At 37.7% G+C, this 13,612-nt stretch overlaps 1 protein-coding gene across 5 annotated transcripts in view; it reads right to left on the bottom strand.

Annotated features, from left to right (window-relative positions):
* DIP2C (disco interacting protein 2 homolog C) overlaps window positions 1-13,612 on the bottom strand; it is a 420,860-nt gene that overhangs the window by 158,532 nt on the left and 248,716 nt on the right. For 3 of the 5 annotated variants that reach the window (XM_058183966.1, XM_058183967.1, XM_058183971.1), the window contains exons 3-4: window positions 11,099-11,272; window positions 4,108-4,218 (exon numbers count right to left, since the gene is read on the bottom strand). In XM_058183966.1, the coding sequence (XP_058039949.1) occupies window positions 4,108-4,218; window positions 11,099-11,272 (285 nt within the window). The remainder of the gene's footprint in view (window positions 1-4,107; window positions 4,219-11,098; window positions 11,273-13,612) is intronic. The other 2 variants (XM_058183969.1, XM_058183970.1) reach the window with 1 other exon arrangement.

Here is a 13,612-nt window from a genome sequence, read left to right as displayed (position 1 = left end):
ATATGCAACCCTCCTTTAATTTTGATTTTTCAATGGCTAAAAGGGATGGGGCTGTTCAAGAGAGTATTGCGTTATTTCATATCCCTTCTACTTGGCCGATCCGAAACAGTGTTAATAGGGAACGAAAGACAGGACCACTTCGAATGGTCTGAGAAGGTTATGTGAGGGACAGGGAGTCAGATAGCATTGTTGGCACTTGTGGATGATCGATATGCAACCCTCCTTTTATTTTGACTTTTTAATGGCTAAAAGGGATGGGTTGTGCAAGAGATCGATGTGCAACCATAGTTTTTGTCCTTGATTTTTCAATGGCTAAAAGGGATGAGGCTCTGGAAGAGTATATTCCGTTAGTTCATATCCCTTCTCCTTAGCCCGTCTCAAGCAGTATTCATAGGTAGTGAAAGGTGGGTCCTATCTGAATGGTCTGCTTTCAGGAAATAATGGTTCCACTCAGTTTTAGAAAGAGCTGGGGGAATATCTTGGGGGTTCTGCTATACAAGCTGGACAGGATCCTGCCCATGTTCCTTCATGTGGACTGTCAGTCTCGAAACTGCCTATGATTGATGGAGGAAGTGTGGGTTCTGAAAAGGACTAAAAAGTGGAGGAATATTACGAACGAAACTAACTAGACACAGGCCACAATTGAGGCTTATACGGTGGTGGTACCAATGGCAAAAGTCACTATTTCTCCAGTATTATCGCCAGTGTTGCCCAGTGGCCCAGTTCAAGGTCACCAAACTCCTCCTTGGGAAAGAGGGCTTGGACAAGCATTTAAAGGGCCATGCAGAGAAAATTATTAAACACCTGATGGATAAAATTGCATGCATGCATTCTCAGCTGAGTCCAAGCATGGAGCAGGTTCATTGGAGAGACTTGGGGAATGGACTTGCCATATTATCTGTGAGCAGCTTAATTCTTTTGGACCTGAAGAAATGCACGTGACCCAAGGGGGCTGCTAAGGCAACTACCTGCTTATTAGATCTCCGTCTCTCTTGGTTAATGAAAGCCTCCAGGATGGTGACTGGCACATGTGTGCAAGTGGTGATAAATGCATTGCTCCAGGAGGGATTATTTAAAGCACCATTTAAGGAAGCAGTAGTGCATCCCCACCTCCAGAGGCCATCATTGAACCCAATCTTCCTTGACAACATTTGTCTAGTGTCTATCTCACCTTTTCAGAACAACTGGTGGAAAAAGTGGTTGCCTTGGAAGGGTCCGGTTGAAATGAATGATCTGGACCCCTCAATGGGGCCAGGTTTGGGGCTAGGTTATGGGAGACCGATGGCATTGTTGGTATTGTGGATAACCTCTCACAAAGGTGGGATGGTGGGATAGCGCCACCACCATCCTCCTTCTGCTTGACGTCTCAGTGGCTGTGGAGGATGGAATATTGTGCTAGTTCAACTCTCTTCTCCAAGGCCGGTCCTAAGCAGTTTAAATAGGGAGATAAAGACAGGCTCTCTTTAAATGGTCTGCTCTTGAATTTCCTCAGGTTTGAGAAGGAGCTGGGGGATATTCTGGTGGTTTCTACTGTACAGCCCTGTGGAGGTCTTGGTCATCACTTGGAATCAGAAAGTGGCCAAGGCCCTGGAGAAGATTGTGCCCACGTGCCCTCACGTAGCCAATCAGTACTGAAACTCCCTGTATTTATGGAGGAGCTTTGGGTTCTAAAACAGGGCGGTTTCTCCAATGAAACCTGAGTTTGTGGAAAACGGTTTGTTTTGTCCAGTGTCCATCTTGGCATTTTGAGAAGATGTTCAGAAAAGGTAGCCCTGCAACTCCCGAGGGTCCTGGTTAAAATAAATTATTAGGATCCCTTTCTGTAGGTTTTCTGACCAAACTATAGTATTGGTGACTAATGGACTAATGGACTCACTAATAGGAGTAAAACTGGACATGCCTTAGATTCGCAATTACGGCCTGCCTTGTGGCCCTAAGAGCTGCAAAGTATCACTATCATTTAAAGGGCCATGCAAAGGAATTTGTTCCGTGCCGGAGAAAACATCCCATCTGCTAACGAATTGGAGCTAGTAATATCAAGAAATAGCATTTTTTGCTATGTCCCTATCCCTATGCAACATTCTTCCACTGGAGATGAGAACTGCCCTTGTCTTTTAGCGTTCTGGTAGCATATCAAAATCTAGTTTTCCTGGATGGTCCGGGGCCCTGAGAATGGTATTCGGTGCAGGACATGGCTTGTGAGGGAGGAAAATCTCATCCCTGTTCCATCCATCTCTTGTATGTGTTTTTAGCAGTTTTTAATAATACATTAATGTCAATTCGCTTTCATTTTTTAATATTGTAAGTATTTTTCTTCTGTTTGTATAACTTGTAAGCCAATGAGAGTCACTTCGTATGGGAGATGGGTAGCACAGAAATGGGAGGGAGGGAGGGAGGGAGGGAGGGAGGGAGGGAGGGAGGGAGGGAGGAAGGAAGGAAGGAAGGAAGGAAGGAAGGAAGGAAGGAAGGAAGGAAGGAAATAATCCAGGTTCATACAACCCTAAAACATAAGTTATACTATACTAAATAAAATGGCTAGGTTCAGATAAACTAAACTAGCTGCTGATGTATGAACCAGGTGATGTTATCTCAGTGCTTTACAAAACAAGTTAGCCTTCCATAAGGACACAGGAACAGGTTCCTGTTTGACTTTCATAAGCTAGAGTTTGTAAGAATTGAATATTAAAAACTCATGCTTTTATTTTTCTGCTTCTGTGACATTCAAATATTAGGTTGTTTTAAGGTGTTTTTCTTGATGGATCGGGGTGTGGAGGAAAGCATTCAGAAGAAATAAGTGGGACTTGGAATATCATGCTGCAGTGTTGAAATATTGCTGTTCAAAAATCCATGTTGGTATTTCAGCAGCTATTGACATTTTCTTCAGCCAGAAGATAATTTTGTCCTCTCCACTGTGAATAGCATGATTTGAGCTACATATAGAGAATCATTTTTATGAACTCTCAGGATAGCTTTCTTTATCATCTTTTTAGCTTCCTTTATTTTTATAAAATAAAAGAAATTAATTAATAGTAATTCAAAGTTGAGAGTAATACTAACAGAATGAAACCACACACAAACACACACACACACACACACACACTTCTATATAATCTATCTTGAAGATATGTTTGAAACATTTCCCATACAGACAATAATGAAAAACATCATTAATCTTGCTAATAAATGATCCAATTTAATTGAATTTGTCTTTCATAGGTTTTTCAATATTCTTTTGTTTTTCCCCAAAGCAAACTTCCACCGATAAATATCACTGATCCAACAAAATACATTTTGATTTTCCTTTTTTTTTGTATTCTAAAGAATTCCAGTGTGATCTTAATTATTATTCCAATTTTTAAGGATGTTGATATTTCCAGCGTGGAAGTTTTATTTATACAATCTTGATCATATTCCCTTGTAATGTAGGCATCTTATATAGGAAATCTGATTAAGAGTTATATCTCCAAAATAGATTCGATATCTCCATAATAGATCTAATATTTCTAGGAGAGATTTGAATGAATCATATAGTGTCAAGGTGTTGTATTAAGACTGGGGAGACACCAGACCAACCCTATCCTTGGCCTCTGACACTCAGTGGGTGATATTGGAGCAATCATACTCTCATTGGAAGCTTTCCATTAAGAAATAGCTAGAGAGAAGGGGAGAATGGAAAAGAGAATAGCCTGAATGCTGCCTTACTCTCCTGAAGTTAAAGTATAATGTGCAACATAAATCAATATTGTATATGCCCTGTTTTTTCATGAGTCTTTCGACTAAGATTAAAAGATGGATGTAGTTGGAGTCAAATGTTTAACCAAGAAGATTATATCTCTCTATTGCTCTTTAAAAGAGATTTCTTCTGTGAAGTCTTTGGTGTTCTCTGTGCTTGTTGTTTGCTTGCAAGACATTTCATTACCTGATTACATAAAATCATTTCCACACTTCTCAAACCCCACAATAATTAAACCGATGATGTTGCCTCGCTGGGTAATGAAACTTCTGTAAGCAAACAATCAGATACTACCAAGGATTCTACCAAGGAACAATCCTGAGCTACAGATGGTCCCTCCTAATGGTTTTTGTTGTTGTTATTGTTGTACACACCTGATCGATAGCGTTCATCTCGTGACCCTGAGGATCTACGGCGATGATATCGAGAGGAGGAGGATGGAGTTACAGGTGTTCGGCGTTCTTGTGGCAGTGCTTGATCCACTCCTGCATTTGGAAAGGAAAGGAAAAAAATATCGGATTCTGTTGCATTATTTTTTAGAATTATGGTAAACATGGCAAATGGTGCAGGCAAATAAAACTTTGAACTGCTTAAGTTGACAAGAACTCTATGCTAGAGTTGATACAAACCAAAGAAATTATTATAGCATAGGATTTTATGACTTACTGTTCAAAATCAAAGGTGTGAACAAAGCATGCACATTATTGCCATTAACTGCAGCATAAATATGCAAAATGCTACAGAACAACAACTCTGGAGAATGCACTTTTGTGGATACTGTCATGCTAGAATTGTACAAAACAGAAATGGAGCAAAAAATGACTGGTAAAGTCAGAATGATAAAACAGCAGCATCAAGTATAGTAATTCTGCCCATGTTCCATTGGTATATTATCAAATATCTTAGAGTCAAATAAACCAATGTTTGCTAATCATTTTTACTGTTGTAAAGTGAAAGTGCACCATATAAATGTCCATATTACAGGAAAAAGCAACTGATTCAGATGCCTCCAGAAGTGAAACATCATCCAACATTTGAATTGTCCCTTTCATGGGTTAGGGTTGAGCCCTAGATAGAAAAAGGAAACACCCTTGCTATCTTCAGAATGAATGAAAGAAACTCTTTCTTTAAACAGAAGAAGGATAAGAACAATTGCTCCTATGCTCCACCTGAGCAGAGAAAGGCAATTCTTCCTCCACTGAAGTAATGGACAATGAAAAAAAAAAACGATCTGCCCTTCCACTTCTGCAGCAGAAAAGGGAATGAAGTGTTGAATGAACCAGGTGCTGAATTCTTGTGGACTACATCTGGTCTGCAGCTCTAGAGAGTCACCAGGCACTTCTGTTGATTTTATGCATCAAATCAAAATATACCCACTGAGCCTTTCCAAAACAAGCTTTTCCCAGCTCTTGAGTTCAATGAACCCTATCTGCTGTCTCCAGATGTTACTACCTTTTGATTCCTTAGGAAGATGGATCCCAGTATATTTGACTGAAGGAGAAATAATACTGAGGTAGAGTTTTTAAATGTCCCATTTGGTAGTATCTCCAAACAAAGAGCATTTAGGCTATTCAATATGTTACATAAAAACAAGCAAGTTAAGAGTTGAAGCAAGAAAGAACTCTGTGACGGATTATGTGCTCTGTACTGTCCTGGCAAATGGTTAAAAATAAATACGAGCTAATTGAAATAATCAGTTCAGCAGCTCTTTCCAAAGAGCATCATGTGGTTGCGCCTGGAGCAGGCGACAGCTCTATTTTAGGTCTACAAATTAGATACTATGGTGATAAGAACCACAGGGGACAAAAAAGACAACTCTGCTTATTTGGAAGATAGTTTATCTACCCTCCAACTTGATGCCAATGAAAAATTAAAGATGATCATTGGATTTCTCCTTCTTACCTACAGGATGTTTCTATACTTAATTATAATATTTGTCTTGCAATACCTTATCCAGTTTTACAAGCCAACGAGACAGTATGTTGTATAATATTAGAACACCATAATTTTCAGAAAAGGCAAAGATGGGCAGAGTATCAACAGAAGTGGGCTGATAATCCATGAGCTGGATGAGTTTTTGCATCCTAGTCTCAGCAAATTCCTTGTGTGTCCAATCACACTTGGCCAATAAAAAATTCTATTCTATTCTATTCTATTCTATTCTATTCTATTCTATTCTATTCTATTCTATTCTATTCTATTCTATTCTATTCTTTGTACAATTTCAATTTTAGTTTCTATTTCCAACTGTGAAATTTTGGAGGTTGGTGTCAATGCTAACAAACAGAACTATTTGTCAGCTTTTTTATACGTTATGATATTCTTAGAATCCTATAAATCTGCAGCTATTGAGATTATCTAATTAATTGGTGAGTCTCATTTTTTATTTTCGTTGGAATGAGATCTTTTTCTTGTGTCCTGTTCATGCAGTGGTCAGTTGCTGGTTCATTCATTTTTTGAGCACATTTCTCTGGTAAGAAGCCTTAAATAGAAAATGTCTAATTCAATTTTCTGCCTCCATTAAAGGTCAAAATAGGACCTTCTTCCCCTCTCTCCCATATACAAGGGATATAAATACAACTTTATGGCTGGTTCCCAAGTTTTCTTCAAACAATGGAAGCCCAGTACAAGCTTTTATTAGGTATTCAGCAGGGCCAGTCAGTTGCAATTTTTAAAAACAGCCTATTTTTCTTGCAGGGTAAATATAGAACACAAAATATTAAATCTCTGGAATGCAGACCGTTTTGCATAAGACAGAAAATCCTCACAAATATTAAACTCAAAAAATTCAGTGAAGTATTGTTATCCAGAGGAAGGTAATCTTTATAGAAATATCATCTACCTGTGTGGCATATATAGTGCTGGAGCCTTTAATCAGATGGAATTGCTTTTTCCAGAATAAAATTTGTGCAAATAAATAACACACAAGGCAATCTGTAGAGTTATAGAGTTATAGATTCATTGCCTTGCATGGAGGATTATATCTTGCAAAATCATGTACTGATATTCCCTTGAAATCTCTTTTGATCTATTTTCTAGGAGTCCACATTGCACACCCCAGCTAGAAAAATGTTAATTATCACATCTCTTAATGAGAAGGTAACAGAATATAACTGGAAGCTGAATTAGCTTGTCCTTCATTTGGAAAATGCATGATGAAAATAAATATATAAAATCAATAAATTAATTGGTAATGGAATGCATCCAGTGTTCAATTATTTGAAAGGAATTCTCTTCTGAAACCTTTTTTTAATCTATAAAGAAGATGAAAGTAAACCCAAAAGAAAGAAACTTCCATCATACATGGTGATGATCACTATTTTGGATTTGATAGATTCAATAAGATTGGGGTATCAGTGGCTATAAATCTTGATAACTGAAGACTATCTTTTGAATCTCTGACTGTTACTAAAAATGACAGTGAAAAAAAGATTTTGCCTGTCTATCCATATATGTTGGCTTCATAAATGCATTTGGTAGGCCATTATATGACACAGAATGCTAATAGTTAAGGTGAGGGCCAGAATATCTAAAGACAAAGTTGGGAACTATGCAAATATTTAAAAAGTGCTAAATGAAAAAGTCACTACTGTCAGGAGAAACCTGTTGATTTGTGAGAAAGGCCGGAAGAAAATGAAAGTTTAAATCACAGTGGGTGTACAAGACAGTTGTTGGGAAAAGTAACCAACTAATTCACTTAGATCCATTCTTGCTTGCAATAAAAATTCTTATCTAATTGATCTGTATCTAATTGATCTGTGCCATATCCAAAGTTAAGAGCTATATAAAATGAGAATATCTGTAATTTACTGCTGAATCCTTTAGAGGGAGCATAATAATTCCAGGACAACCCTTCTTATATTCTTATCATTTCTTTACACCTCCTAATGCAACCAGGTATTTTGGAGTTAACTGATTTCTGGGATATCAACAAATCTGAAAAGCTTCACATGAGGAATGCTGACTTAATGGCAGTCAAGGCAGACGAAACCAAGAATCTCCTAATCTAAATTGCTATGCCTTAGCCCCCAGTTTTCAGCATATAAGAAGTAATCAATAAGCAATCCATGTTTCCTATCCATTGAGTTTTAAGGAAGATTTATTCCCTTGCCACTATCCGTGCTTTTGAGATGAAGGAAAGGAACAATCAGCAACTACAACTATTATCTGGGACCAAATGTAGGAAAAATGGAATCAAGCCTCAAAACCTGCCTTTAATAAGAGAATCTCAGACAACAATCTTTATTTCAGTATTTTCATACTGCCCCTCCCTTAATGGAACAATAGTGCTTTAGTTTGAGGAAAGATACATTTTGATTCTCACAAAATTTGGAACCAATTAAATTGGATTCACAAATCGAGAATGGTAGCTATATAATATATATTTACACCCATCTCTCCAAGCATCTTAATTCTTATAGAATCAGAGTTGGAAGAGACATCAGAGGTCATCTAATCCCTACTCCAACCACCTACTCAGTGCTTTACTCTTTGCAGCATCTGCTTGAATATTTCCAGCCTCTGAGTCAAGTTCTATAGAGACAGAGAATATAGCATTGTAGAAGACAGTGGAGATAGCCTTGAAGAAATTATGCAACAGTTATTATGAAAACATCAGCTTAATCCACAAAGGCAGGAGGGAGTGAGGAAGAAACTCAGTATTGTTGCTTTTTAGCTCTTTGTTATATAAGAATAGGAGAAATTCTAATAGGTTTTCAAAGTTCTGTTTATTCCTTATAACACCTAAGATAAGCCTAGTGCCTTGTATTTTCTGCTTTTTGAACAATAGAAAGTAAGAACACCCCCTTGTCCACTTAATAACCCATAAGTATCTAAAAACTGCCTGCTATCATGACTTCACAGTTTAAACATCTCAGGTCTTTTAAGTGGTTGTTTCCAGACCCTTCCCTCCTCTTGAACTTACTCCAGATTGTTGATGTGCTTTGCCTTTCCTTTTTCTATGAACTGCTTCCTGTTAGAATGCTTTACTTAACTCTGCAATATGGAATAAAAATATTCTTTTCCTAGTTGTTCATTTTAAATGTATGTATGTGCATGTTCTGTTGATTCCATCTCCAATCACATTAAAACACTCTAAAACCCAATTTAGAATTCTTGAACAGAATAAATTTATGTTGAAGACAATTGTGTCAATCAAACATTCCATTCCAAACATTCATATGGGATGTTCCAAGTATCCAAATTGGTATCAGGTGACTGTGGGGGTGGTGAGGTGGTTGTAACTTTGAAGACAAAAGCCTTTTCTCAGGCTGTCATAACTTCAAACTATTGTTAAACAAATGGTCATAACTCAATGACTACCTGTACATTGACATAATCTTTCACCAAGACTCAAATCTGGAGCCTGGCATGCAGTATTCAGATTTAACTTACTATTTTTTTTTACTACAAATCATTCATACTTCCATCTCAATGAACTGATTGGGATGGATTTTTTTTTTATTTATTTACATTTATATCCCGCCCTTCTCCGAAGACTCAGGGCGGCTTACATTGTGTAAGGCAATGTAAGGATGAGAATGGAAGTGATGGGAAGATTGCCAATTAGTAAAATAAGAAGTTTGAATACAGAAGATCCCAGACTGAATTCCTAGACTAGCTTTCCCAAATCTGACATCTTCCAGTGATGCAGAATTCTAAATTCCAGAAGCCTTTCCAAGAAATAGTAGCAGGTAGTATGAAATAGTCTAGTTTAGCATATGACAGCTTTGTTTAACAGAACCTATTTTGGTTTTAGCGTGTTTTTGTTTTATCGTTTGCTCTTAATTGTTTGGTGGATTATGTCCATCAACTAAAGTCAGATGGAAATAGTCACTTAGGACGCGTGTCAATACTCTAAAAATTAAGGAACAAAATACAATTGTGTGTTCAGTATCTGCAACAACCATGTAAGTCCTTTCACATATAGATTTATTGCCATTCTCCTCCCAAATTCAAGCATTTATTGGGAATAATTTAGGAATTTTTTTTTCAATTACTGTAAGAGATAGTGCCTATGAGGGGGATCTAGTGTAATGAACTAGATTGGGAGAAGACAAGAGACAGCAGAGCCCAGAGATGGACAGGAGACAGAGTTAGGATAGATGCTCCTTAGAATCTCCTAGGTACAACTATTTGTAATAAGAGGTTAGTCTGGCAAGATTCTGTCTATTGTATGTAGGCAAATAAAGAACCTAACTCTGGCTGGATGATTCTACATTGTTCCTGAGCTAAGTCTAATAGTTATTGCTTTTATTGGATAGCTAAAGATCAAAAAAATATATAAATGACTGCAACTCACTCAGAGATCTACACACAGATTCTGAACTAATCCTATCACCAATTATAATTTAGGCCAGCGGCACCCAACCTTTTGGGCACCAGGGATCAGAGAGGTTTTTCCATGGACTGGAGGGGGCATGGTTTTGCATGCTGCCTGTGTCCTATGGATGGGCTTTTTTGCATGGCCCAGTTTTTGGCATGCCGCAGACCGGTGCCAGTCCATGGACTGGGGATTGGGGACATACAGAGACTTCTCCCACAGAGAACATGGCTGAAAAAAAAACATCTTTCGGTGGCTATATCTGCCATATCATACTAATTTTGCATGATGGTGGACCAAGGCAGGGTAAGAATAAATTAGTTTGTTTCCATCATTAATCAGCATCAAATCCATTGAACCGACACCCTCAAAATAGATGTTTCAATGCCATCTCAAATATAATCAGACTATGTAGTAGACAAATGCTTTATTAGAGGTCATAGGGCTACCAAGCAAGACCATACAGAATTGTCCTTCAGATGGTGTTTTGTGGAAAACTGCAGAGCGATCTACATTGAAATGGAATATGGTACTTGCTTTCAGAACACTGAACAGAAAAGCAATAATGACCTTCATAGATATCACTAAAAACATAGTTTTTAAGTAAACTGCTACTCTTTGGTTCACACAGTACTCTAAAACACATAAATGTGGATCAATAATTTATGCTACAGACACATTTTTCAAGCCTCTTTTCCCAAAGTAGCAAATGAATTGGCAGTAATGACCTTGACTAAGTCAACACTTGTCTTTCAGAGATGGCTTTGGAATGTCGTGCAAAATACAATTCTCAGAAGTTTGTAACTTCTTTCAGGAATATTGCTACTCTAGCAGATCCACAAATGTAGCTGGAGCCGTATTAGATGCAGGTTGTGAAATAGCACACACATGGTGTGCAATTCTGGGATTGCAAATGTCAGTTTGCAAGTTTTCTGTGTGCTGTAATTTCTGTCACATACCGTATCCATGAAATCCAACCACTTTCTGTCAAAATTCTTGTCAAACATATACAGATATATAAACATAAGTACAGTTGTGCTCACCAAAACGAAAGTAAAAGAGGGGACGGTTTGCTGCTGTGCTGTGCGGTGCTGTGCGCTCTCTAGCTGCTGCTTCCCGGATGTCACAGACCCCAATGTTGCTAGTGCGGTGCATCCTTCTTGCGGGCCCTTCACTGTGCTGCAGTCTACACCGTACCGCGGCAGCTCCATTCGCCGCTGTAACAATTTGAAAAAAACTAATTAAATCATGTTTAGTTTTTTTACATTTGTTACAGCCACGGATGGAGTTTCAGCCCCCATGCAGTTGAAGTATGTACATACACAAGTCCCAAAGCAGGTGTACCTGCACATATACATACATCCCCACCCCACCCCCAAACATACAAACACATATACAGACATTGTAAAACAGAGCCACATAATCAATTTCCCACTAAGCCAACATTGGTGTTTGTAAGGTCAACAAAGCAGCAGCCAGAAGACTGGATGTTGAAATAGTCAAGAGCTGCCTTTTGGTTTACAGCCAGTATTTTGGGTATGTTTGCTCAAAACATAAAGGCACCTTACCCAAATTATTACATGCAGAATTAAATTGTTTTGGTTTAAAGATGTAAAACACCAAACTTTCCCAACGATTTGACTTTCCATTTTCCAATAGATCATAGCAAATAGTGATTGAAGTGCAACTAATGGCACTTTAGAACAACATCATCCCCAAAATGGGCAGAGCAACTCCTCTTTGGAAGAATCTAGAAGCAAGCAAGTTTCATCTGAAGAAAACACCAATTTTGTCTGGAAAGTGCTGAAGACAGAAATATAGGAACAAAGACTATGACAAATACACAATCTCCTGGCTCTAGAAAGCAGTAGTGTGCAACTTTAGCAGCTGCTCATTCTGTTGGCATAACACAATGAGAGAACCGCACAGGGGCGTCTCCTACATATTTTTCACAACTTCGCTTTAGTAGAAATAGCTAATGCAGGACAAAAGTCCATAAATTTGGCAGGTAATCTTAGAAATTCTACAGAATGTGTTAGCAGTGGCTGAACTCAGTATTCTAGCAATCATACTTCTTTTTAAAGAGTACAAATGCTAGAAGAGTACAAATGCGAAGATGTCGGAAGAGTTTATCAGCGGGTTTTTTTGATGTCTCAGGGAAAATATGATCAGTCAAGTTTTTTTATCCTTTTACTTCAGACTGGCAAAAGTGTGTGTGTGTGTGTGTGTGTGTGTGTGTGTGTGTGTGTGAATTGCCTCCCAAAAAGCAAAACAAATTATGAAAAATATTTGCTTTATTTGCATAGGGACAGATAAATTATATATTTTCTTAAGAGTAGGATTTTGAATTTTTTTGGCAAACAAAATTGTTTTTCTTAAAATAATGCAACTAAAATTTTGATTGTTTTAGCTAAAAAAATAATGAAATGCCAATAGATTTCTGGACTCCTCTGAAGGATAGATTTTGACCTTTGTATATTCTGTTCATGGCTTAACCTCTAAAATGAGAAATAGGGGTCAAATAATGAAATGGTTTTGTATATGGAGTGGCATTTTCTAAGTTAATTTTCTATGTGGCTAATGCTAAAAATGTCATACTTTCTACTTGGTTTGGAAGAATACTAAATTTGTAAACTCCCACTTGTGATCTTCCAGATTGCAGCCTGGAAACTATGTAAATTCAAGTTGTTTTAGAGCTTATTATTTGTCCCTACATGACATGGAGATCAGACTGTAAACGCTTCATGGCACTACACAAGACTATACTGGTAAGATCTTCCTCGCTATAACTCCACATATACAAATAGTCCTCACTTAATGACTGATCTACTAAGCGGCTGCTCAAAGTTATGACGGCAATGAAAAGATAACTTTATGACAAGCCCTTGCATTTATGGCTATGGCAGCATCCCCTGCAGTTAGGTGATTAAAATTTGGGCATTCTGTAACCAGCGGGCATTTATGATTGTCCCAGAATCTCATGGTTGCATTATGGCCACTTCCACTTCACAGCTGAATTCCATCCAGTAGAATCCATGGAGAAACTAGCAGTAAAATTGTAAGTGGATGTTGATATCTGGCTTGATATTCATAACGGAAATGACATCCATAAGTTTACTGCAATCATGCAATGTTCTGCTTAATGTTCCACATTGCTTAGCCATGGAATTCTCAGTCCCAATTGTGGTTGTTAAAACAGGACTATCTATTATATACACTGAAGCCAAAAAATATAAGGATAATTCATATTATTATATATATGTATGTGTAGATAATATGTCTGTTTGCACTGTGCATGCTTATTCAGCAAACATGCATAGTTCTATTTTTTCTAATCTATGTGCATATTTTACTCTAGTGCAACCTTCCCAATCTGCTGCTCTCTAGTTTTATACGCATACATACATACATACATATCTATATACATATACATACATACGTATGTTCTTTCTGGGGAATCATAATCTAAAAGTCAATTGGCCTTGAGGACTGGAAACATCAATGTAAATCTAAAATTTTAAATCCAAAACTAGTTTTGCCAGACAGAGGAAATTCTG

This window comes from Ahaetulla prasina, chromosome 4, assembly GCF_028640845.1.
Source record: "Ahaetulla prasina isolate Xishuangbanna chromosome 4, ASM2864084v1, whole genome shotgun sequence".
NCBI lineage: Eukaryota > Metazoa > Chordata > Lepidosauria > Squamata > Colubridae > Ahaetulla > Ahaetulla prasina.
The sequence above is the reverse complement of the archived record's forward strand: the minus strand, read 5'-3'. Positions and strand labels throughout refer to the sequence as shown.